General features: G+C 49.4%; 1 protein-coding gene across 2 annotated transcripts; it reads left to right on the forward strand.

Moving 5' to 3' along the window:
* Positions 1-3,905: 3,905 nt before the first annotated feature.
* Positions 3,906-24,287, forward strand: LOC138837858 (hairy/enhancer-of-split related with YRPW motif-like protein). 2 transcript variants are annotated; one of them, XM_070036876.1, is made up of 5 exons: positions 3,906-3,991; positions 12,547-12,613; positions 14,195-14,278; positions 15,694-15,775; positions 21,093-24,287. In XM_070036876.1, the coding sequence occupies exons 1-5, from the start codon at positions 3,912-3,914 to the stop codon at positions 21,743-21,745; spliced, it is 966 nt and encodes a 321-aa protein (XP_069892977.1). In that variant the 5' UTR covers positions 3,906-3,911; the 3' UTR covers positions 21,746-24,287. The 2 variants fall into 2 exon arrangements, with proteins under 2 accessions (XP_069892977.1, XP_069892978.1); XM_070036877.1 differs by lacking the exon at positions 3,906-3,991 and adding an exon at positions 11,506-11,632.
* Positions 24,288-25,980: the final 1,693 nt, after the last annotated feature.

Raw genomic sequence — 25,980 nt, forward strand, 5'->3', positions numbered from 1 at the left:
AAAAAGCCTTCTATGGGATATAACATCCATTTATATTATAAAGCTTTGGAGAAGCTAGGAATAGAAGAAACATTCCTTAAAACAATAAAGGCCAGGTGCTGGTGGTTCATGCCTGTAATCCTAGTTACTCTGAGGATCTGAGAACACAGTTTGAAGCGAGCCTGGGCAGCAAAATCCCCGTGAGACTATCTTCAAATAACGACTCAAAAACCAGAAGTAGAGCTGTGGCTCAAAGTGGTAGACCATTAGCCTTGAGCAAAAGGGCTCAGGGGCAATGCCTAGGCCCTGTGTTCAAGTTCCACAACCGACCTACTGACAAAGACAACAACAACAACAAAAACCCACAACAAAAAGGGTTATATATGATAAGCCAACAGTCAACATCATACTGAATGGGGAAAAACTAAAATCATTTCTCCTAAAATCAGGAACAAGACAAGGATGTACTACACTCCTCTTCAAAACAGTTCTGGAATTCCTAGCCAGAGAAATAAGGCAATAAAAGGACATCAAAGGGACTCACATAGGGAAAGAAGAAATCAAACTATCCCTATTTGCAGATGAACATGATCTTATACCTACAGGACCCCAAAAATTCCTTCCCCAAGCTCCTAGAGCTGATTGACCACTTTGGCAGGATATGAAATTAACCCACAAAAATCAGTAGCCATTCTGCATGCCAACAATGTACAAGTGGAAAAGGAAATCTTGAAAACAATTCCATTTGCAATGGCCTCAAAAAAAAAAAAAACCCTAGGAATTAACCTAACCAAAGACATAAAAGATCTTTATAGCAAAAACTATAGAATCCTGAAGAAAGAAATCAAAGAGGACACCAGGAAATGAAAAGACTTTCCATGTTCACAGATAGGTAGAATTAATATTGTAAATGGCCATCCTGCCAAAAATGATATATGAATTCAATGCAATCCACTCAAAATCCCAATGATATTCTTCACCAAGATAGAGAAAATAACCCAAAAATTCATATGGAACAACAAAAGACCTCGAATAACCAAAGCAATTCTAGGCACAAAAAGCAATGTGAGTGGTATCACAATACCAGACCCCAAACTCTACTAAAGAGCCATAATAACAAAACCAGCTTGGTATTGGCACAAAAATAGACCCAAAGGTCAATGGAATAGATTAGAAGACACAGAAATAAAACCATACACTTACAGTTATCAGAAGAAGAGGTAAGAATGGTAAAGAAACACCTGAGGAAATGCTCATCATCCTTGGCCATAAAGGAAATGCAAATCAAAACAACTACATGATTCCATTTCAACTCCAGTAAGATTGGCCAACATTGTGAAATTTGAACAACAAATGTTGGCAGGGATTTGGGGGAAAAGGAACCCTGCTGCACAATTGGTGGGAATGTAAACTAGTATGGTCACTCTAGACAGAAGAACTCGAGGGAAAAAGAATGAAAAAGTGCAGCAGTGGAGCTCACTGGACACTGGTGAAAGTGAGCTGTATAACTCGTGGGTGGAGATGGGAGGGAAGGACTGGGAGAGAGTGAGGGGACAGAAAACACTATAGGAAAAGAAATGTACTCATTACCTGACTCATATAATTGTAATCCCTCTGTACATCACCTCTATAATAACAATAAAGTAAATTAATGAAAAGAAAAAGAAAAAGTCAAATAATAGGCCTTATCCACAGTTTCCAAGTGATCGCCTCTGAGCTCATATCTTAAAATGTCATCTGTTACCTAGTGGTTTCCAAATTTAAGTATCCTGTCTGGTCCTGCAAATATCCCCCCTCCATCTTTTTGTCAGTAGTGGGGCTTGAACTGTCCCTGAGCTCTTTTCCTCAAGGCTAGTGCTATATCACTTTGAGCCACAGTGCCACTTCTGTTTTTCTGTTTTTCTGTTGGCTAACTGGAGGTAAGAGTCTCATGGACTTTCCTACTCAGGCTGACTTGGAACCAAGATCCTCAGATCTCAGCCCTCTGAGTAGCTAGGATTATCGACATGAACCATCAGAGTCCTGCTCAGACCCCCTATTAACTGGGCACTATAGTTTGATGCCCTGTGAACATGCCTACCATAGAACCCTTGATTCTCCTCTGAAAATCTGTTCCTCTGTCAATCTTTGCTATCTCAGCCAATCACATAGGACAAGTATCGGTGAGGCTTCCTTGATTTCTGCCTTTCCAGGGGATGGATTTTGCAAGCTCTGGGTTGGTTGAGGTTTCCGCTGTGCTGGCATGTGCCCACAGAAGTTATGTGAGTGCTGAGGGCATTTGGAATAGGATAGTCTGGATGTGTGGCTGGCGACCAACTGCTCGTGCCAGGTGTGTCAGCGTGGGTGTGGCTGTGTGCAGCTAGGCAGCTGTCTATGGTCTATATGAAGGGAAACACAGGCTTGCTCTTTGCCCCCAGCAGATCTTGCTGTAAGGTAAAAGTGCAGTTATTGTCAGACTCAACCCCACTCTCCTGCCCCAAAGGGAAGCCTCCTTCTGTGCTTGTCCTGGTGGGAGGGACAAAAGCAAAGAGTTTCTCTGATGTTCTACCGCACTCCAGTCTTTATCATCTCCTCATAGGCCACTCAACCTCCTCTCTTCCCCAGGGGGACATTCCTCTGGGATACTGACCTATGAAGATGGCAGTTGAATCTCTGAGAATCTTCCCTGAGTCCTCCCTCAGTTCAGGGCTCTAATGTTTGAGAAGTCTGTATGGTAATAGTGCGTACTAGTTTGGCTGTGGAATCAGACTGCCTTGTTGAATTTCAGCCCTCCCCATGGAGACAGATACCATTCAGCTCTGGGATTTGGTGGCCTGTGGGTGAAGGGCTGTAGGGGAGGCCCCAGGAGAGTTTACCTGAAACCCTAGAAAAAGCCAAGACTGTTGGTGCCATCCTTCTCTGTCTCCAACCCACTCACTCTTCAGAATAATCACCACACTTGGTGGTTTTACTTTAGCTCAGACACCTGCCCAGGGGAAAGAGGAAGCCCCCACGGAGGGCACAGTTGGTCTGTTGTGGGAGCAGGGCTCCGGGCAGGGTGGAGGGTGGAGGATGCGTTTCCTTTCCCTATCCTTCTAGAAAAGGAGCCTTCTCTTGGCGTTCTTAGCCCGAACAAGCTCTGCCTCTGGTGAAGTGGAAACCAATTCCCAGGGACACCCCACCAACCACCAGTGGCAAGTGGCCCCCCAGGGACCTTGGCCAGAACCCAGTCTTCTCAGCCAGCATGGCCACAGCTAGAGCACAACTAGATTCTCTTTGGGGGTTGATCACAATGTAAGCCTCTCACGGGATACACACACACACACACACACACACACACACACACACACACACACACACACACACACACACACACACACACACACACACACACACACACACACACACACACACACACACACACACACACACCTGCTTGTCTGGAATCAGGTCACCCGCAGTCCTCCCCAACCTCCCCACCCCGGGGTCTGTGGTCCTCAGAACGGTGCAGGCAGGGAGGCTTGGGGTTGGTCTCACTGAGGCTGGGGCCTGGCAGAGTGGGGCCTCCACAGGGCATCAGCGCCCCGGGAGATCCGGGGACGGAGCAGACTCCCGGCTTCTCGGAGAGGCCTCCCAGGGCACCTGCCCAAGGCCACCCAGCGCGCGGCGGCCGCAGCGGGTGAGCGAGCGGGGCCCAGCCGGACCTCCCGGCGGGGCCGCGGCCGGGCTGCGGCGGGAGCGGCGCCCGCCCGGGGCCTTCCCACGCTCGGTGGCGCGTCACCGCGGGGGCGAGGGGGCGCCAGGGCGCCCGGGGCTGCGGTGCAGGGACGGGCCCTGGGAAAGGGCGGCGTCTGCTCCCGGGCCGGGGCGGGCCGGGGCGGGTCGGGGCGGGGCCCGACGGGCGGACTCGGAGCCCGAGCGCGGGGCTGACAGCCTGGAAGCCGGCGCTGACCATGAAGCGGCCCAGGGAGCCGAGCGGCTCGGACGGCGAGTCCGACGGACCCATCGACGTGGGTCGTGAGGGCGATCGGAGGTAAGGGCTGGGTCCGGGGAGCGGGACTCGGACTCACCGAGGGAGGCCCGATCTGGGAGATGCCCGCAGGTTGGAGGTGTGAGCAGCGTGCATCTTTGCACACTCGCTGCGGAGTCCTGGGTGTGTCTGCCCGTCCGTGCAGGGTTCCGGATGCTGGGGTGGAGGTCGAGTTCTGCTGGGGATTTGATGTCCAGTTATTGATGGACTTTCTGCCGAAGCGCCTCCGTGGGGGTGGCCACTGGTGAGGATTTTTCCTGGAGACATCTTGTGTATGCACCGTTCCTGGGTCTTGAACTCGGGGCCTGGGAGCTGTCCTTGAGCTTTTTCACTCAAGGCTGGCACTCTACCAGATGAGCCACAGTTCCATTTCTGTCTTTTTGCTGGTTAATTGGAGATTAAAGTCTTATTACAGATTTTCCTGCCTGGGCTGGCTTTGAACCCTGGTCTTCAGATCTCAGTTTCTTGGGTAGCTAAGATTACAGACAGGAAACACTGGCACCTGGCTTCTCTTGAAGACCTTAGCAAATCTTCACGGACTGTTGATTCCACACGCGCTGTCTAGAATCTGTTCACTATGTAGAATAACTATACTTTCCCACTGTTAACCTAGTTTGATGTACTTTTCATCGAGTTCACAAAAAGCTTCAGGGAGAACAAAAATTCTCCTTGAGCAAAGTGAAATTTGGCATTCTGGTTTTGGTTCGAAGACAATAGTAGCCAACTTGCAAGGACCAATATTCCATTTCCAGGGCTCTTTCTACCAAACCACCCTGTTTCCAATGTCATTTACTTCTAGTATATAATTATTTGATTTGATTTGAGCCTTTAGAACAAATTGCTTTTTTTGTTGTTGTTGTTGGTGGTGGTGGTATGTATTTGCCAATACTGAGGCTTAAACTCAAGACCTAGGCTTTGTTCCTTATTGCTCAAGGCTGGTGCTCTACCACTTGAGCCATAGCTCCACTTTTGGCTTTTCTGGTGGTTAATTGGAGATAAAAATTTCCTGCATACAGGGCACCGGTGACTCACACCTGTAATCTTAGCCTTTAATCCTAGCCCATAATCCTTCAAACCTTGATCCTCAGATCTCAGTTTCCTGAGTAGCTAGGATTACAGACCTGAACCTCTGGTGCCAGGCACAAAAGTCCCTGTAAGGCTCCTATCTCCAATTAACCACTCAAAAACCAGAAGTTGAGCTGTGGCTCAAAGTGGTAGAGCTCTAGCCTTTAGTAAGAGCCAGGGACAGCACCTAGGCCCTGAGTTCAAGCCCCATAACAGACAAAAAAAAAAGTCTCATGGACTTGCCTTCCCCAGCTGACTTTGGACTGCTATCCTCAGATCTCAGCCTCTTGAGTAGCTAGGATTAGAGGTATGAGCCATCAGTGCTGAGCAACACACTGCTTTTTAAAAAACAAAACAAAACAAAACATTCTGCTGCCTCCCAGCTCTGTGAATTCTCTAAGCTTCAGTTTTCTCATCTGTAAAATGGGAATACATAATAGAGCCAATTTCATAGGAGTGTTGTAAAAATCAAATGAGAGTATAGGTCAAGAGCTTAGCTCAGGGCTCAACATGAAGCAAACGTTTAGTTAGTGCCAGGCATACGCCCTTAAAATAGCTGCAGGGACAAACCATGAATCTGCAGGCCTGGTCAGTCCAATAGCTGCCACTAACTCTCCTTTTATGACTTTCCTTCCTTCCTTCCTTCCCTCCTTCCTTCCTTCCTTCCTTCCTTCCTTCCTTCCTTCCTTCCTTCCTTCCTTCCTTCCTTCCTTTGTTTTCCTTCAGTACTAGGAACTAAATCAAAGGCCTCATGCATCTAGGCAAACATTCTGCCACCAAGTAGTCTCAAACTAGATGCAGGCTCAGACAGTTTCCCCATCTGAGCCTGTTTCCACATCAGTATGATAAAGGAGGGTAGGAGTGAAAGGGAGAGAGCTACTTCATCTGTCTCGTCATCGCTAGACTAAGATTGGAAGGGGAACAAGCTGGGTGTTGTCACACACCTGCCATCCCAGCAGACAGAGGAGGAGCTCAAGTCTGAAGCCAGTCTCAGCTACATGGTGAAACTCCATCTCAAATAAACAAAAACAACAGAAGAATTAGAAGGGGATAGGGTTCATTTCTTTCTTTTCTTTTCTTTTTTCTTTTTGTTGGTCGTGGGGCCTGAACTCTAGGCCTGAGTGCATCCCTTAGCTCTTCAGCTCAAGGCTAGCGCTCTACCACTTGAGCCACAGCAGCACTTCCAGCTTTTTCTGCTTATGTGGGGCTGAGGAATTGAACCCAGGGCCTCAGGTGTGCAAGGCAAGCACTCTACCACTGAGTCACCTTCCCAGCCCCTCTTTCTTTTTCTTTTTTGCAAAACCTGGGATTGAACCTAGACCCTTGCACATGCACATGTTAAATAACAGTGCGCTACCTCTGAGCCACACCCCATCCCAATTCTTAATGATGTTTATTGAAAGCATTTCATAATTCTATTGCTCTCTAGTTTTCTGAGACCAGGAAGATCCTGACTCAATCACAAATCCTAATTGGGGATGTAGCTCAGCAGAAGAGTGCTTGCCAAGCAGGTACATTACCCTAGATTCAACCCCCTTTAGAATCTACAATTTAGAGAAACAATTCTCCACACCTGTATCTGCTAGCAGGCCAACACCATGAGGGGATGGTGGAGAGAGTTACAAATTTAATGTCTCTTGGTCTTCATGGGTCCAGGGCACAAAAATGATGCCAGGGAGCTGATGTGTCCTCTACAACTATACAGCCTAGGCAAAAACTGGCAGGTCTTACAAAGACTATGTATAGAACAGACAGAGAACAGGCTGTGGCCTGTGAAGGCACCTATGTGGGGTAGGGTCATCAACAACCAAAGATAGCAGAAAATGCTTCCTGAAGGTGATGTCAATGAGGTGGTGTGTGAGTGTGTGTGTGTGTGTGCTTTCTTTACAGAGTTTTGTCATTTTGGCTATAGCCCACTTTTAGAGGCGCTTCTTAGAAGGGTAGACCCCTCTGAGCAGGGAAAGCAGCTGGACATCTGGCACATCTGACTTATAGACGCCTCTTTGTAGCACTTCCCAGAGGGCCCTCCCCCCCAGCAGACATAAATGCTTCAATTCAGGGCCTGTTGAACGATGCCTGCTGTGGTCCAGACCCAGGGCTGGGCATCAGAGCCCAGATGTATCCTGCTTGGCCTCTGCCCTCAGGGAACTCTCAGAGAAGAAGCGCTTCATGTACAAAGAAAACCAGATAAACAGTGACAAGGGCCACAAGGCTGGGGCAGCCAACCTCCTGGGGTCAGAGGCAGGGCACCAGTCCCACACACTCCGAGACCTGAGAGGAAAGAACAGGGTGTGCCCCATTGTCACGAGGGGCATTTGCCTGCTGCTAGCATCCTGCCCCGTCTGTGGGAATCACTCTATCTAAAGCTGATAACCCCTTCCCTGATGCATGTTGGGTCCAAACAGAAGACAGCCTCTTCCCTCCGCCTCTGTGAACATTTAATGAACACCTGTCACATATCAGGCTCCAGGTCAGGCTCCTTTGAAGTCAGGCCTGAGTTTGACTCTGCATTCCACGTACTCTGGCAAGTGACTTTACTCCCTTCTGAACCTGAGTTTTATCTCTTCCAAAATAAGGTTGCAGATACGCTTCTCCCCAGGTGAGGCATTGGCATGCAGCACATGGTTCCTTGTTTTGGCACAAGGTCATGTCCAATAAATACTGCTGTCTAAGGGGTCACCAGCGAAAGGTCTAACAGGAAGACTAGATTTACTGGGCATGATTCTTAACTCTGTGTCTGTCACATGTATCCCCATAACTATAATTCTATTTCCTAAAAATGGAATAGAGAGCTATTGTGCAATAAGTGAGATAGATGGATATGGAAATTCCTTCTAGAACGAAACATACTGTGAGGTCATAATGTGATGATGAATATCCAGGGCATGTTGGCCAGAGCCCTAAATTAAAAGCCATGGAACCTAGCTCTGGTTCTGGATTTTCTCTCATTGGCTGGGCAACCTATAGAAGATCCCTTCCTTATCTGCGTCTTTCCATTTTACCAGTGGGCTCAGTGCTATCTGAGACCTTTCATTTGGCATATTAGGATTCTGCCTTTGATTCAAGTGCAGTCATCTGCAAGAGTCCCACAGGGAAGTTCCCAGGTGGAGTCAGCACCAAAGGTGGTCAGGAACCATGACCAGATGGCCTGAAAGGCTATTCCACTCCCAGAGATTACCCTGGAATTCTGGGGCTCCAAGAGGCCCATGGAGCAGCTCTTGGTAGCCAGCATATCCTCTCTGCCTTATTTTCAGACTTCAGAGGAGAAGCTCCCACCCCTCCTCCCACTGTCAGAGCCAGATCACAGGCTGCAGGAGCTCCGGCTGGAGGCTGTAAGGATAGAGAGACTGGAAGACTATTCAGACAGACAGGAAGTCAGACTTAGGAGAGAAAAACAATGCTGAATTGGGAGCCAGAAGACAAGGATTCTCATGCTTAGCAGCTGCGTGGGCTGAATAAGCTTCTTTAGCTCCCTGAGGCTCAGCATCCTCATCTGTGAAATGGGATTTTCTCAGGGCTCAGAGGAGAGAAAGACATGCAGTGATGCCAAGAAAACCATAAAGTGGGCCTAGGAATGTGGCTTAGAGGTAGTGTGCTTGCCTAACATGCATGAAGCTCTGGGCTCAATTCCTCAGTACCACACAAACAGAAAAGGCTGGAAGTGGTGCTCTGGCTCAAGTGGTAGAGTGCTAGCCTTGAGCAAAAAGAAGCTCAGGGTCAATGCTTGGGTCCTGAGTCAAGCCCCAGGACTGGCAAAAAAAAAAAAAAAAAAAAAGAAAAGAAAAGAAAAGAAAAGAAAACCATAAAGTGAGCAGGCACTTGTGGTTTACACCTGTAATTCCAGCTACTTGGGAGGCCAAGGATGGAAACCTTGAAGCCAACCCAAGCAGGAAAATCCATGTGACTCTTTTCTTCAATTAATCCCCCCTCAAAAAAAAAAGCCTGAACTGGAGCTATGGTTCAAGTGGTAGAATGCCAGCTTTGAGTGAAAAAATGACAATGCCCAAGCTTTGAGTTCAAGCCCCAGTTACAACACAGGAAGAAAGGAAAGGAAGGATGAAGGAAGGGAGGGAGAGAGGAAGGAAGGAAGAAAGGAGGGAGGGAAGGAAGGAAGGAAGGAAAGAAGGAAGGAAGGAAGGAAGGAACAGAAAGTGAGCGCTGCCAATAAGATCTAGGGGGGAGGGGGAGGGGAAGACCACGCTTCAGAGAGGAATGAACCAAGAGACTGGAAAATGAGAGAGCAGAGCTGCCTGGCCTAAAATGGGTGCACCAGGCTCCAACAGATGGTCCCTGAGGAGGGATCAGGCTGAGAGGCAGTGACGTGCACAAAGCTAACCCAATACTCAGGGAGATGCTTTATCCAGCAAGGGGAACAAAGGCCATGTCTCTTATGTACCTTGGCTCCTGGGGCTTGTCCCCAGTGAACCAGGGAAGCTTTGTAAACAGACCGCTCTGCAGATCTCAGGATCTGGTGTCTGAGCTCCAGACCTGCCTCACTGTGCCCTACCTCCCAGGAGCTTTCCCAGGCCTCTTACCAGCTCTGCTTGTCCAGATGTGTGGGTGGGATACATGCTTTTCCAGATGTGGCTAGACCAAGCAGAGGCATAGCGGCAAGATCTGACCTTATCTGGTCTCTCCTGCAAACGTTATTTGAAGTATTGATGAAAATGATCCAATCTCAGGTGTCATGGGGATAGATACCTGGAGGTATCTCAAAGTAAGCCTCATGCACCCCCATTCCACAAAGGCCCAGAACATAGGTTTTATGATGGTCATATCTGTGTTCTTCAGTGATGCCAGAGAGAACAAGATGGGTATGTTCCAAATACTTTCTGAGGACCAGGGCTACTGTGGTACATGACACTGATGTCATCTGTGACCCCATGGAGCTTGTTTGTTGGAGAGATAAATATTAAACGAGCTGGGCATTAGTGGCTTTCACCTATAATCCTAGCTACTGAGATCTCTACTGAGATCTGAGACTCATTGAAACCAGTCTCAGTAGAAGACTTCATGAAACTCTTATTTCAGCAAAAAGCCAAAAGTAGGAGATTGGCTTTAGTGGTAGAGAGTGCCAGCCTTGGGCTAGGAAGGTGGCTCAGTGGTAGAGTGCTTGCCTTGCATGCATGAGGCCCTGAGTTCAATTCCTCAGCACCACAAAGAAGAAAAGTTGGAAGTGGCACTGTGGCTCAAGTGGTAGACCGCTAGCCTTGAGCTGAAGAATGCAGGAACAGTGCCCAGGCCCAAAGTTCAGGCCCCATGACTGACAAGAAAGAGAGAGAGAGAAAGAGAGAGAGAGTGCCTTGTAAAAAAAGAAAAAAAGCCAAGAGAGAGCTTGAGGCCCTGAGTTCAAACCCCAATACTCTCTCTGTCCCTCTGTCTCTGTCTGTCTCTGTCTGTCAGTTTGTCTGTCTCTGTCTGTCTGTCTCTCTCTCCCATACACATACATATATACACACACACACACACACACACACACACAGAATATTAATTTTTTTAAAAACCCTTGTAAGTACGAAACACAAACTGGCAGTAGGCTAGGATTGTATAGAGCAAAGACCATCTAGTGGAAGAGAGGATGTTAAAAAAGAAAAAGGAGTTGACATTTGAGTTGAGATCTACAGGATGTTTGAAGTTACTAGTCAAAGGGGTTGGGGTTTGGGATGGAGAGATGGAGTAGAACAGAGGATTCTAGAGTAGGGGAACAGGATGTGAAACTACAGGAGTTAGTGAGTTCACAGCGGGAGCACACACAATGAAAGAGAATTGGAATGTGGAAGTGACAGGGGCCACCTGGGCCACCTGAAGGATAGTGGTTTTGATCTTCAAAGCATTGGGAGAGCTGGGGGTATAACTCAAATGGTAGAGCACTTGTGTAGCAAGCACAAGTTCAACACCCTTGTAAGTATAAGTGTGTATGTGATCATACTGAGGAGGCACTGGTGGCTCACACCTGTAATCCTAGCTACTTAGGAAATTGAGATCTGAGAATTTGTAGTTCAAAGCCAGCTTGGGCAGGAAAGTCCACGAGACTCATCTCCAATTAACCATCAAAAAAAAGCTGGAAATGGTGCTGTGGCTCAAGTGGTAAAGCACCAGTCTTGAACAAAAAGGCTGAGGGACAGTGCCCTGGCCCAGAATTCAAGCCCCAGGACCAACACACACACACACACACACACACACACACACACACACACACACACACACACACACACACACACACACACACACACACACACACACACACACACACACAACTCAGATTTGCATTTAAATGATCACTGTGCCTGCAGTGGGAACAGAGAGGGTACAAACAGACCTAAGGAGAGAGGGGCCCCATAGGCTCATGCAGGCCTCCAAGTGAGAGATGTCAAGAGGCCTGGTCCTGAATACTGTCTAAGTCAGGAGGACAAACATGACACACAGTTTACAACGGAGTAGGCAGGTTTGGATGGAGTAGAGTGAGGATGATGGAAGACAGGGTCAATCAAAGTGGCCAGGTTTCAGCCTTGCAGAACTCCAAGCTGGGGGTGACCCCAGTGAGATGGAAAACCCAGGGGACAAGGAGCAGGGGTGAAGGTAAGTGAGGGTTCCTGTTCAGATGTGTGGCATTGGGCAGGTGAACACCTGCAGGCCTGAACAGGTCCTCCTATGTTGGCTACATAAAGGATACCTTGGTGTAATCTAGACGGCCAGCAATTGGTCTGCAGGCCAAAATCTGAAGGGGCAGGGCCCCCTTCACAATCTTCCCTACCATCCCTACCCCCCCCCCTCGCTGAGCCTGTTCTTAATGGAAACTCCTGGGCTGCAGGCGAATGTCCATGATGCAGCTGGGGCTGCAGAGGAAGGCCTGGGTATGGAGGAACCCAGGCCTTCAGGGAGGCCAGGGCAGTGTCCCCAAGCATTCAAGAGGGGCCTGTGACCCAGATGCTGCCTCCCCTGGCCTGCCGCGTGGGAGGAGGCGGCAGCTGCGGGCCGGGCGGAGGGCGGTGGCGCCGGCCGTGGGAAGCGGCGGCATCTGCTCTTTCCACGCTCCTTCCCAGGGGCTCGGCTCGCTCTGAAACCCAACCCGCCCCGCCTGGCCCCTGCTCGGGCCACCCGCCACCGCCAGGCCCGCACCACCCGCCGGCCCGCCCCCCGGATCGGGTTGCAGGACCAGATCAGAGAGTGGCAGCCCCAGGTCTAAGATCCCTGAAGCCAGGGGCAGAAGCGACGGGTTAGGGGCTAAGCCAGGAGTTTGGGGCCAAGACAATTCACCACTGGCTTCACACAGACTCGCAGAAAGCTCAGAGCACATGGAGGACTTGGCCAGGAATGAAAAGAGACCCTGGGGAGAAAGGGGGAAGGGAGTGCCCCCTTCCCAGGCCAGCCCTGGAGCCCTTCCCTGGCCTGGGAGACCACGGTCCATTGCCAGCCTAGCCATTCCAATCAGTCCAGGCAGGAGAGATAGTCTCCCATCCTGAGAAAATGGCCTTTCTCTTCTTCCTCCGCAGCCAGATGGCCAGGCCGCTGTCCGCCTCCAGCCCTTCACAGATGCAAGCTAGGAAGAAACGCAGAGGGGTGAGTGTGCTCTCAGTCCTGCAGTGGCCCAGTCAGTTTTCCCTGGATCCTCCCAGAGGGAGGGGCTGGGGCTGGCCCATGGACCTGTTCTTGAAACATCATATCACCCCAAGCCAGCCGCCCAGGGTTCAAATCCAGGCAAGCCACTTCTCCTTTCAGTGCCTTATTTCCGCCTGTATATGGCTGGAATCGTGAAGATTAAATGCATAAGCACTCTCTGAGGAACATCTGTTACTTTTGTTCCAGTTTCCCCTTCCTCCCGCCCTGTCCCTCTCCCCGCCCCCCTCCTCCCTCAGCCTAGAACTTCTCTCAGTGAGTGAGGAGGCAGGCAGAATGAGAAGGCTTACTGCTTTCCACTGTCCATCTTGTCCAGCCCCGCCTCTCACCCAGGAAACAGCTGTGCTTGCACACTGGGAATGCAATGGCTGAGGATCTGACAGAGGCCAGCCAGGCCACTCACTCCCCATGAGCCCTTAGACAAACCACTTCCCTCCCACACTCGTGTGTGTGTGTGTGTGTGTGTGTGTGTGTGTGTGTGTTCCCTGATACTGAGGTTTGAACTCAAGGCCTGGGCACTGTCCCTGAGCTTTTTTACTCCAGGCTAATGGTTTGCAACCTGAGCCATACCTCCACTTCCAGCTTTTTCTTTATTTTTTTTTCTTCCTTTTTTTTTTTTTTTTTTGCTGGTCCTGGGGCTTGAACTCAGGACCTATGCCCCTGCGACTCTTTGTGTGTAAGGCTAGCACTTTACTACTTGAGCCACAGTGCCACTTTGGGCTTTTTCTGAATAGTTTATTGGTATAAGAGTCTCATAGACTTTCTGCCTAGGCTGGCTTTGAACCACAATCCTCAGATCTCAGCCACCTAAGAATTAATTACAACAGGCAGGATCCACTGGCGCCTGGCTCACTTCCAGCCTTTTGGTTGTTAATCGGAGATAAGAGTTTCACTGACTTTCCTACCTGTGCTAGCTCCAAATATTGATCCACAGATCTCAGCTTCCTGAGTAGCTAGGATTACAGATGTGAGTCACTAGTGCCAGGCCACGTTCATGTTCTTTCTCTGAAAAATGAAAGGTTATTTTCCTGCCCTTCTATGTGTATTCTGCTACCAGGATTGAGAGAGAAGGAAATAATGTAAATGAAGGGCTCTACAGCTAGAAAGGACAAGTCCTAGAACTCTCAGCACCTCTGGTAACCCAGACACTGGAAGGCTAACACTGGTGCAACTGCTGCTCCCCTGCCCCCTGCCCCCAGGCAGGGCTGAGGCTGGTGCTCCCATTCTGACTGGCCCACACCCTGCTTTACCTGGGACTAACCATCCTAAATAAGCACTGTCTCCTCTCCTCTCAGGGTTCTCCCTCCCCCCCCCCCCCACTCCACCTTACAGACCAAGACACAAGATCTGACTTCTTCCAGGTTTGAGCTCTCTAGCTGTGAGTCCTCAAGCAAATTACTGAGCCTCAGTTTCCTCCTCCCTCATGAAAATATGATGAGGGAAAATGAGTCAGAGTCCATCCAGGCACACAGGAACTGCAAGAGAGTGCGTACATGTGGGTAATTTCTTGTCGTTCATTTGCAGATCATAGAGAAACGACGTCGGGATCGCATCAACAGTAGTCTCTCTGAACTGCGGCGCCTGGTCCCCACTGCCTTTGAGAAACAGGTAGATGATATTGCTGATGGAGCCAGAGGAAATACTGAGTTAGTGACAAGTAGGGTGTGTCTCTCATAGTAGCTTTTGCAAAGGGATATTGGCTGATAGGGTATTGTGGCCATTTAGGAATAGCTGTCACCAGCCTGGGGACAAAGAATAGAAATTTAGCCAGGCACCGGTGGCTCATGCCTATAATTCTAGCTACTTAAGAGACTGAGATCTGAGGATAGAGGTTGGAAGCCACCTTGGGCAGGTAAGAGTCCATGAGACTCTTATCTCCAATTAAAACTAGCAAAAGGTTGGAAGTAAAAGTATGGCTCAAGTGGTAGAGTGCCAACCATGAATGCAAAAGCTAAGTGAGAGCACTAGGTCCTGAGTTCTAGACCCATTACTGACCCATACAGGAAAAAAAAAAAAAAGAGTATGGTAGTGGAGCACTGGTGGCTCACATCTGTAATCTTAGATATGCAGGAGGCTGGGATTTGAGAATTGCAGTTCAAAGCCAGCCCAGGAAAGAAAGTCTATAATTCTTATCTCCATTTTAACTACCCCCCCACACACAAAAAATACCCAAATAAACAGAAGTAGCCAGGCACTGGTGGATCATGCCTGTAATCCTAACTACTTGAGATCTTGAGATCTGAGGATCATGGGTTGAAGCCAGCATGGGCAGGAAAGGCTTACTCTTATTTCCAGGAAGTTACTCAGAAAAAGCCAAAAGTGGTACTGTGGCTCCAAGCAGTGGTAGAACGCTAACCTTGAGCAAAAGAGTTCAAGTGCCCAGGCCCTGATTTCAAGTCCCAACACTTACAAAAAGGAAGAAAAGTAAATTTATACTTAGCGAAATGTTGCAGCTATAGTGACTTTATATCCGACTTACATCCATTTATGTAGAATCCTAAAAAATGATTCAGAATAGAGCTAATTCTAATTGTGCCAGGCACAGAGAACAGAGATCTCCCAACTCACATTCAGCCACAAACTAGCTGAGCAGAAAGGAAACATGGGACTCTGCGATGTGACTCCTGACATTTCCAGAGCTATTTGGAGGTGAGACAGGTGGCCGAGAGAGTGAACACTCTGTCACTGAACCTGTTGAGCTGAAGGGATTTGGTAGGGAGTCATTTGGTTAAATCAGACAGCATCAGATATTCTTGCCTTAAGCTGCAAAGCACGGGTTGCGTACAGGTGAGAAGTCAGTTATCCTACAGATGTTCACTGAAACCTTTTGGGGAGCACCCATGAACTAGACCTGGAGTCTGCTTTCAAGGGACTCGTGGAGAGGGAGATGCTCGGGTTCTTCCTGGGAAGACGGCTTCAGAAGCATTTCACAAGAGAGAATTCAAGACAGTGAGCCCTCATGACAGGCAGGGCTGGTGAGTATCAGGGGCTGACTGGAACCTGCATGCCTTCTGTACCTACAGGGCTCTTCCAAACTGGAGAAAGCTGAGGTCTTGCAGATGACGGTGGATCACTTGAAAATGCTCCATGCCACTGGCGGGACAGGTACTGATGCTCTTCTCTCTTGGGATTCAGTTGTAATGACAAAAATATTTTGAGGCTGGGTCCTGAGGATCCTCTGGTGAGCCACAGCAAACAAATCCCATTGATTGTTCAGCAAGCTTGTGATTCATCTCTCAGCATGGCCTGTTCCACTCTCAGTGTCGCCACCTCTGCCCTTCCAGGCCTTGCAGGAGCTTTCTCACTATGACATTGTTCCTGCCTCCAGGGAGTTAAGGGGTGACCCAAAGGAGCCAACTGCAGCCTGAGACCTGCCTGAACCCTGAAAGGAAACGCCTGATGTATTTATTTACTTTGCTTTATTTGTTTTTGTGACATTGGAGATTCAACTCAGGGCCTCTAGCTTGTTAGTCAGGCATTCTACTACTTGAGCCATGCCTCTCGTCTCCTTTTAATGCATTATTTTCACTTTGTTCCCAGCTGGCCTAAGTCCTGTTCCTTTTGTGTTTCCCTGCATCACTGGGATGACAGGCACACACCACCTTGCTAGTCATTGTTTAGGATGGAGATTTGAAAACTTCTTGTTCAGGCTGGCTTCGAACCATAAACCCCAATCTCTGCCTCCCTATTAGCTAGGATTTCAGGTTTGAGCCTCTATGCCTAGCCTCTACCTGAAAATTCTAACCAGAGATGTTTTCTTGGTTTAGGTTTCTGGGTTGCTGTTATGTCCTAGGCAGTGCTGGGTGACATGCCATATTCTCAGCAGGTGTCCAGATTGAAGGAGAACACAAATCATTCTATTATTTTAAATTAGACCCTTAAAATCATGCACCTATAGCTTCAAAGAGACTTCCTTGCCAGGTACCAGTAACTCATGCCTGTAATCATAGCTACTTGGGAGGCTGAGATCTGAGAATTGAGGTTCAGAGCTAGTCCAGGAAGACAAATCTAAGAGACTCTCATCACCAGTTAGCTAGCAAAAAGCCAGAAGTGGAGGCATGGCTCAAGTGTTAGAGCACCAGCTATGAGGAAAAAAGTGGAATAAGACTTTCTTTATATATATATATATATATATATGTATATTAATAAGTTTTTTTATTGTGAAAATACCATACAGAGGGGTTTACAATTACATGAGCAACGTAATGAGTACATTTCTTATCAAGCATTGTTGCTTCCTCCTTTGTTCCCCTTCCCATCCCTGCCCTCCCATTGCCCTCGCCCTCCCCACCCCCAGTAAGACTTTCTGTAGCTAGGCAAGGTGGCTCAGATCTACATCCTAGCTTCTTGGGAGATGGAAGTCAGGAGGATTCATAGTTTAAGGTCAGCTGAGACAAAAAGGAAGCCCCTCATTTCAATCAACAAACCAGATTAGTAGTGTGTATCTGTAGCTCCTATATAAGGGAGGAATAGGTAAAACTGTGAGACATTGTTTGAAAAATAAAGCAGCCAGGCGCCGGTGGCTCACGCCTGTAATTCTAGCTACTAAGGAGGCTGAGATGTGAGTATCATGTTCAAAGCCAGCCCAGGCAGGAAAGTCCCTGAGACTCTTATCTCCAATAAACCACCAGAAAACCAGAAGTGGCACTGTGGTTCGAGTGGTAGAGCGCTCATCTTGAGCTGAAGAGCTGAGGGACAGCGGCCAGGCCCAGAGTTCAAGCCCCACAACTGACAAAACAAAAAACAAAAAACTAAAAGCAAAAAAGGCTAGAGGTGTTCAGGTGGTAGACACCCTGATTTCAAACCTCAGCACTGCCCAAACAACAAAAACACAAAGACCTTCAGGTAAATTTTTTAAAAAATTTATACTTTTTATTTATTTTTTATTTTTTTGGTCAATCTTGGGGCCTGAACTCTGGGTCTGGGCGCCATCCCTCAGCTCTTCAGCTTGAGCCACAGCACCACTTCTGGCTTTTTCTGCTTATGTGGTGCTGAGGAATCAAACCCAGGGCCTCATGCGTGTGAGGCAAGCACTCTACCACTGAGCTACCTTCCCAGCCCCAAATGAAAATTTTTGTCTCAAGTCTTGGACACAAAGACAAAGTCCCAAAGACAATTTGCTACTTAGAAAGAGAACCATTGCTTTTTTATTTTATTTTTTTATACCGATACAGGAGTTTGAATTGGGGCCTTGGGCTCTCACTTGGCTTTTTGTTCAAGGCTAGAACTCTACCATTTGAACCATCCCTCCACTTCCAGCTTTTTGCTGCTCAGTGGCAGAAGAGGTTTTTTTTTTTTTGTTTTTTTGTTTTTTTTTTTTTTGCCAGTCCTGGGGCTTGAACTCAGGGCCTGGGCACTGTCCCTGAGCTTCTTTTGCTCAAGGCTAGCACTCTACCACTTGAGCCACAGCTCCACTTTCAGCTTTTTCTGTTTATAAGGTACTAAAGAATCGAACCCAAGTCTTCATACATGCTAGGCAAGCACTCTACCACTGAGCCACATTCCCAGCCCTTGATAAGAGTCTCATAGCCTTTTCTTCCAAGGTTGGTTTTGAAACATGATCCTCAGATAATCAGCTTCTACAGAACTAGGATTACAGGCTAAACCACTAGTGCCCAGCCAGACATTTACATTTTACAAGGCCCAATCTAGTGTTTCTTTATCCTCAGAGTGAAACAGTGTCCTGTGGGGGCAAATGGAGTCACAGGTCACCCCAGATATTATGAGACAGGAGGTCTGTACTGGAGTTTAGGAGTTTGCCAGTTTAACAAGCCTGCCCTCTTACCCTGACAGGTATCCTTTTGAGAACTCTACAGAGGAATGCTTTGCTCAAGGTGGAGCTTAGCAGCTGGTGGCGAGATATTTCAAATTACACTCATGTTATCCCATTAAAAGGGAAGTAGTATAGTGGTTGGTGCGGGCAGCATTTTATAGCTTTCAAAAATCTTCAATTTATGTTGTCTCCTTCGGTTCTCACAAGAACCAGGAAGGGGGCTTGTCTCCTCCACTTTCCTGTTCAAAGCTGAGAGGAACACTGGAGTTGTGGCTTACACACTGCCCAGGCTCTGTGCAAATGATTTAGCCTCTCTCTCCCCCTGTTTCCTCATCTTTAATGGAAATAATGAGAAGGTATTTATAAGAATTATTAGATAAGCCGGGCGCTGGTGGCTCACGCCTGTAATCCTAGCTACTCAGGAGGCTGAGATCTGAGGATCGCGGTTCAAAGCCAGCCCGGGCAGGAGAGACCGTGAGACTCCTATCTCCAATAAACCACCAGAAAACCGGAAGTGGCGCTGTAGCTCAAGTGGTAGAGCACTCGCCTTGAGCTGAAGAGCTGAGGGACAGCGCCCAGGCCCAGAGTTCAAGCCCCACAACCGACCAAAAAAAAAAAAAAAAGAATTATTAGATAATGAAATGAAATTCTTAGTAAGAAAGAAGCAGTCCTAACTCAGCATGGTAGCTTACTCCTATAATCCTAGCTACTCTGGGAGATGAGATCTGAGGATTGAGGGTTTTGTTTTTGTTTTTGTTTTTGCCAGTTCTGGGGCTTGAACTCAGGGCCTCAGTACTGTCCTTGAACTTCTTTTGCTCAAGGCTAGCACTCTACCACTTGAGCCACAGTGCCACTGCTGGCTTTTTCTGTTTATGTGGTGCTGAGGAATTGAACTCAGGGCTTCATGCTAGGCAAGTACTCTACCACTTAGCCACATTCCCAGCCCCTGAGACTCTTTATCTATAATTAACCACCAAAGAGCCAGCAATGAAGCTGTGGCTCAAGTAGTACAGTCCTAGCCCTGAGTAGAAAAGTCAAGCAAGAGTTCAAGGCCCTGAATTTAAGCCCTAGTACAGATATAAAAATAAAAGAATTTAAAGCAGCATATGTGAGTGTAAAAGGAATTGAAACAGAGAAATATCAAGGCCAGGTACCAGCAGCTCAGTCCTCAGGGGACTGAGATCTGAGGATCATGATTCAAAGCCAACCTGGACAGCAAAGTCTGACTCTTATCTCCAATTAACCACCAAATTACCAGCAGCAGAGCTGTGGCTCAAGTAGTAGAGTGCTAGCCTTGAGAGAAAAAAAAGCTCAGAGGCAGTGCCCAGGGCCTAAATTCAAACCCGGAACCCACTGCCAAAAAGAAAGGAAGGAAAGATGGAAGAAAGGAAAGAAGGGAGGGAGGGAGGAAAGGCAGGGAGGGAGGGAGGGAAAGTAAAGTATTGGGGTGTGCAAAGAGCTAAAAACACAGCAGATCCAGGTCTCACTTGAGATGGTCCTGACTCCAAATGCAGCCTCTTGCTGAGCCTTCCTTCTGGACTGAACCACGGCCAGGATGAGGTAGCTGCTGCTGTGGTTCTGAGGCAGTACTGCCCGTGGCTGCTCTGTCTTTGTTTAGAAGGTGGTCAAGAGAGGGGTGACGGTGTGCATGACCATGTGGAAAGCTCATCTGGCTGTCCCTCACTGAGGGCAAAAGAGATGGCCCCTGGCCTGATGGTTATTGCATGTGTATGCGCACAGGCACATATACACACGAGTACAGGGCTTGAATTCAGGGTCTTGGCTTTTTCACTCAAGGCTAGTGTTCTACCCACTTGAGCCACACTTCCACTTTTGGCTTTTTGCTAATGAACTGGAGATAAGACTCGTGTGGGCTTTTTGTTTTTCCCCCAGGCTGGCATCAGACTACAATCCTCAGAGCTTCAGATCTCAGCCTCCTTCCTGAGAGTATGTAGTTAGGATTATAGGCCTGTGTCACTGCCACTGGGCTCAGTCTGCCTTTTGATTCAGGAGACAAACTCAGAATCAACAGAAGCCCAGCCAGTAATATGACAGCTCCCTGGTCGTTGGTGGGCATTCTCTGGGCTTTATTTCACATACACCCTCCACCCAGTGAAGCAGGTACCGTATCCTCTCATTTTATTTCTAAGGAAAGCAAGATGGTCAGGCAGCTGATTAAATGCTCTAGTCAGGATTAGAATCTAGCTCTGTGGACTTCCAAAGTCCTTATGTTTCCCTGGGACACTAATATTCCTTCCTCTGAGGGGCCTCTGGCTCTGATGACTATTTTCATCACCGCCCTTCCCTGCATCTGCTCCCAGTAGCAGGCTGGATTATTCAACACAACCACAGGTTCAGCCTTTTCCCACCTGCCAAGTGTCTCCTTACTGGAGGTACCTTGGCCCCATCATGAATTGTGATGAAATCATCCTTTACATTCTGCAATGTATTCTAGTCCAGTGAGTCCATGCCCCACCATCCTCTATCCCAGGTTGGGTTCTGTCCACACTTTACAGCTGTGAAGACTGAGAATGCACTCACCCAGGGTCACCCAGAGACTGAATGAGAGGGGCAGGTCCAGCTCTCCAGCACTCTTGAGCCTGAGTGCTTCCCCAACCTGGCATTCTCTCACAGTATCTTCTTCTGCAGGATTCTTCGATGCCCGTGCCCTGGCGGTTGACTTCCGGAGCATTGGCTTTCGGGAGTGTCTCACCGAAGTCATCCGGTACCTGGGGGTCCTGGAAGGCCCCAGCAGCTGTACAGACCCTGTCCGAATTCGCCTCCTCTCCCACCTCAACAGCTACGCAGCTGAGATGGAGCCTTCACCCACGCCAGCCGGCTCCCTGGCCTTCCCTGTGTGGCCCTGGTCCTTCTTCCATAGCTGCCCAGGGCTGCCAGCCCTGAGCAACCAGCTCACCATCCTTGGAAGAGTCCCTGGCCCCATCCTCCCCAGCACCTCCTCTCCCACTTACTCCATCCCAGCACTCCGGATCACGCCTGTGCGCAGGGCCCCTGGCACCATCCTGCCAGCCCGGAGGAATTTGTTGCCCAATCGAGGGGTATCTTCCACCCAGAGGGCCTGCCTCCCAGAGAGGCCAACTGCCCCTCTGCCAGTGGTGCCAAGTAGCAGGGCGACCAGGAGCAGCCCCATCTCTCCCCTCCTAACATCATCTTCCCCCACAACTGCTTGTGTAGCCCTCCCTCCCTCCAGCCCTCCCCGATCAGGGCCAGCAGGCAGGCCTGCAGGTGCTGTGCTTTACCATTCCTGGGTGTCTGAAATCACCGAAATTGGGGCTTTCTGAGTTGGCTTCCCATCCCCACCTCCATCCCTCAGGAGTAAGGAAGTTTCTTTTCTTAGGAGCTCTCAAACAGGTGCTGCGTTTTCTGCTTTGCTTCCACTCAGCAGAGACCCCTTCCTCTCTCACTGCTGGTCCAGCCCACCTACCCAGCTCCTTTGGAACTCTTCTGATCTCAGAGGCTTGATTTGGTTTCTCACATGCCCAAATGCCTCCGGGTGACTCACGGGCCCCTAAGAGCTGTGCCAGCCCCTCTCCTGCCCAGTATGTGTAAACCTTAGAGATAAAGAATACCATGAGGCCTGGCACAGTGACTCACACCTGTAATCCCAGCTACTTGAGAAGTAGACATCAGGAAGATTGTACTTTGAGGCTAGCAAGACCAAAAAGAAAAAGCCACAGAGACCTCCCCCCATTTCAGCAAATCCAGGTGTGGTTGTTTGCACCTCTAACCCCAGTTAGATAGGAGGTATAGATAGGAGGATTGTAGTCTGAGGCTGGTCCCCAGACAGAAAGCACAGGACCCTACCTGAAAAATAACCTGAAGCAAAGAAGGACTGGAGAGATGTGGATCAAGTGATAGAGCACCTGATTAGCAAACACAAGGCCCTGGATTCAAATCGAGTTCCACTCCCCAAAATACATTGAATTGAATAAAGGATACCATGGCCCTAAAAGCAGACCACTTCCCTGAAGAGGTCAGATGGCAGTCAGGTATGATAACTGGCCGCAGCTGTTGCAAGCCAAGGAGTAGAATACAGTCTGCCTCATTTCCTGCAGACAGTAACTGAGTCAGGGGTCAGAGAAACAGGCACCCAGCCTGCCCCTGCCTACTCCTTCACAGTGACTCACAGAACAGACCCCTTGTCCATTACAGCCCAGGCCTGAATACTAGGGATCAGTCTGCAGATACCACCTTCCGGCTGACTCCCCGTGGCTGGAGGATTCTAGGTATCAGCAGAAGCTCCGGGCTGGGGTATCCTTACCACCAGGCCTCCACGGGTTACCAGGCAGAGCCAGCACTGAGTGATGGGGAGCCCAGCTGCGGGCTTCTCTGTCCCAGTCACAGCTCTCCAGGCACATGCCCTCCCCTACAGGGTGCAGATGGCCCCATGTGCTGCCACCCAGAGGCCTCAGCCCTTGGGATACAGCACCAGACGTCTGAACTGCCTGGTTTACATCCCACTCCAAAAGCTCGGACTGCTGCCACAGCCCTGGGCTGTCAGGCCGGACGAGAATAACTACTATGCCGCGGAGGAGGGGGGAAGAACAGTGTGAGGCGGCTGGGCCCTGCAAGGTCACGCTGAGAGCGAGTCCAGGGCCTGAGATCCTGTTCACCCAGACTCCACACAGCTGGCTCTGCTCAGAGGCCACTGCCTTCCTCAGCTCTGCCTCAGGCCATTTCCTCTCACAGGACCAAGCAGCCAGGCGAGCGATCCCTGTGGAATGGCAGAGACTGGGCTGACATGCAGGGTCACCATGTCAGTGGACCAAGTGTTAGAAGTACTTCTGCCCTCACGGGTGGCCATCCACACCCTAAAGGCCTCCAAGTGTCCCCCACCACCTGCACTCCCACCTCCTCTAACCCCCACGATCTGGTTCGTGTGTGGAGGCTGTGTGGAGTCCTGGAACTAGTCATTTATTGGTGTTCACTTCACCTTCCCGGTAGAAAATCCCCCCACCTACACACACCCAGCCTCCCTCAAGGTTGCCAGTGAAGAGGCTCTGCAGGCACAAAAGTAGAATTTACAAAAACACTGGGGACAAAGAGCCAGTCAGAGAATTGGAGCAGAGGGCAGAAGTCATTTGTGAGATCCAGAAAGGATCTAGAAAGTACAGGCTGTTTCCTTGAGGGATAAAGTAGTAAGAACACCATTTGCCCCCTTGCCCCCCAAAAAGGAGCTAGTTCAGTCACACCATCCTGTAGTTCCTCCTACCCTCTGAGAAACGCAAAGCTAGGAGAGGAGGCATCCCTATTGAGCAGATCAACGTGGGGCAACAGAGGTTCTACACTGAGAGGGGGAAGGGCAGTCACGTAAACCGTGACAGACAAGGTGACAGATGGCAAAGCGTAGCTTCACCTTTCTCAGGAAGGAGCACACCCAGAGGAGGAAGAGGGACTCCCCTATCTCCCTGATTCCAGTTCTCACTTCCGGCCTTCCCCCTCCTCTTCTTTCTCCTACCTGATTTCCAGCTGCTCCCAGGACACAGGGGGTGTTGCCCAGTCCTGATAACCTTCTATCCTAAGAACCCAGCCCTCACTCATAGTTGGGGCTGTGGGAACCACATTTCCATGATGCAGGTACCCAATTCCACAACAGTCTGTACACATCAGTAAAGTGAAGCGATTCCCCCTTCTCCCCAACTGTCAACATCTCTAGTGGTCTTGGGTTCCTTTTTCAAGAGACCAAGGGAAGCGCCTGTGTGTTTGTTCCCTTGGCTGGGGACTCTGTTTTCTGTTTCTAGTCTCAAGCCTTCCCTGTGTCCCTAAATCACCCCACCCCAGTCCCACCCCTGACAGGCAATAAAGGTGTTTTGTTCTTCTGTAAACCCCTAATAAATTCTACTTGTTTGTTATTTGTTTGTTTGTTTGTGCTAGTATTAGAGCTTGAACTCAGGGCCTGGGCACTGCCCCTTAGCTTTTCCACTCAAGTCTGGTACTCTACTACTTGAGCCACAGCTCTACTTCTGGGTGTTTGCTAGTTAATTGGGAGATGAGAATCTCATAGATTTCCCTGCCCCAGCTGGCATGATCCTTAAATCTCAGCATCCTGAGTAGCTAGATTACAAGTGGAAGCTTTAAAGTCTGCTTTTCTTTATCTCTGTAGCCTATTTGTGCTTGAACCCATAGCCACCACCAAGGCTGGGCCATACCACATCTCTTTCCCTAATCCCTAGCAGCAACCCTAGAGAGCCCAAAACATGATGATCACACGGTTTCTTTTATGGTTTAGAGTCCCTTCCTTGTTATATTGTTGTTCTACAGACAAAATCATGGTTCTCCCTCTTTTTGCTCCAGACCCCCTGTCCCCCTGCTCTCTTCATTCCTTAACATTCCAACTTGCCTCCACCTCCAGGACAGCACATCGGCTGGTCCCTCTGCCCCAAATGCTCCTCCTTCCTCTTGGCAGGGCTAAGCTCTTCAGCCCCTCAGTGCTTGTTTTCATTGTCACCACCTCCGAGAGGCCTCCCATGACTACCATACTTGAAATACTTCATCTCAGAAGACTCTCTTTGTTTCCCTTCATGGGGACTTTACCGTTCACCCCACCCTCGTGCCCACACACACACACCTAGATTGTAAGCCCTATGAGGCCATCGAACCACCCCTGGTCTACAATTCAGTATGTACGCAGCCCTGAGCCTGGTGCCTGGCTCTTTGTCAATGTCCTCTGAATCCTTGTTGAGTGGAGAAGTCTGGTCTTGTGCTATGGTGGCACAGGCCTTCTGTGTGGGATCTCCCACCCCCACCCCCAATGACCAGCTCTGGGAGGAGACCAGAGAGAGCAAAGTGAGAGCCAGGGCCAGGGGACTGGAAGTTCTGGCAGAAGGGTCAAGAGACTGGGCCAGAAGAGAACTCGAGTGAGTGTGTTGGCCCCAGAACATACACTGACAGCCGGGGACAGGCAGGCTGGCTCTGCCAGCACCTTCTCCTCCACTCTCGGCCTGGCTTGTTAATGTTGGCTCCCAACAAATCTAACCAACACTCCTGGAGGTCTGCTCTGTGCCCGCCCAGCCTGGCAAAGCCAGAGGTGACAAGGACACTGTCACTCTGAGCCGGGCATAGCCTTCTGCCTAAGGGAGAGCTGGCACAATGGGAACAGAGAGATTGGAGGAGAAGGCCGAGCAGCAGAGTGAGGTGTTTGGGAGAGAGGCCTGGGAGGAAGCCCTTTCCCATTGTAGTGCAAAGAGGCTGGCCCTGAGCTGTGCACGGGAGGGAGGGTGGGCTAGCCTGGGCACTGAAGCCAGAAGCCAGATTTCCTCCCCAGGCCCTTATTTATAAGTGGTGGCCTTGAGTAAATTCCTTGACAACCTTGAGCTGCAACTTTCCCATCTATAAAAAAGGGATTGCTGGGGCTGGGAAGGTGGCTCAGTGGTAGAGTGCTTGCCTTGCATGCATGAGGCCCTGAGTTCGATTCCTCAGCACCACATAAGCAAAAAGAAAAAAGCCGGAAGTGGTGCTGTGGCTCAAGTGGTAGAGTGCTAGCCTTGAGCTGAAGAGCTGAGGGACAGCGCCCAGG

The sequence above is a fragment of the Dipodomys merriami genome, unplaced genomic scaffold, assembly GCF_024711535.1.
Source record: "Dipodomys merriami isolate MVZ:Mamm:240054 unplaced genomic scaffold, mDipMer1.0.p SCAF_277, whole genome shotgun sequence".
Lineage (NCBI taxonomy): Eukaryota > Metazoa > Chordata > Mammalia > Rodentia > Heteromyidae > Dipodomys > Dipodomys merriami.

What these genes read in the sequence shown, in the direction of transcription:
- LOC138837858 (XM_070036876.1), top strand. Translation starts at nt 3,912, where the DNA reads ATGAAGCGGCCCAGGGAGCCGAGCGGCTCGGACGGCGAGTCCGACGGA. An exon ending in GGTCGTGAGGGCGATCGGAG is followed by an intron (nt 3,992 to 12,546) that starts GTAAGGGCTGGG and finishes CTTCCTCCGCAG; the next exon opens with CCAGATGGCCAGGCCGCTGT. An exon ending in CCACTGCCTTTGAGAAACAG is followed by an intron (nt 14,279 to 15,693) that starts GTAGATGATATT and finishes CTGTACCTACAG; the next exon opens with GGCTCTTCCAAACTGGAGAA.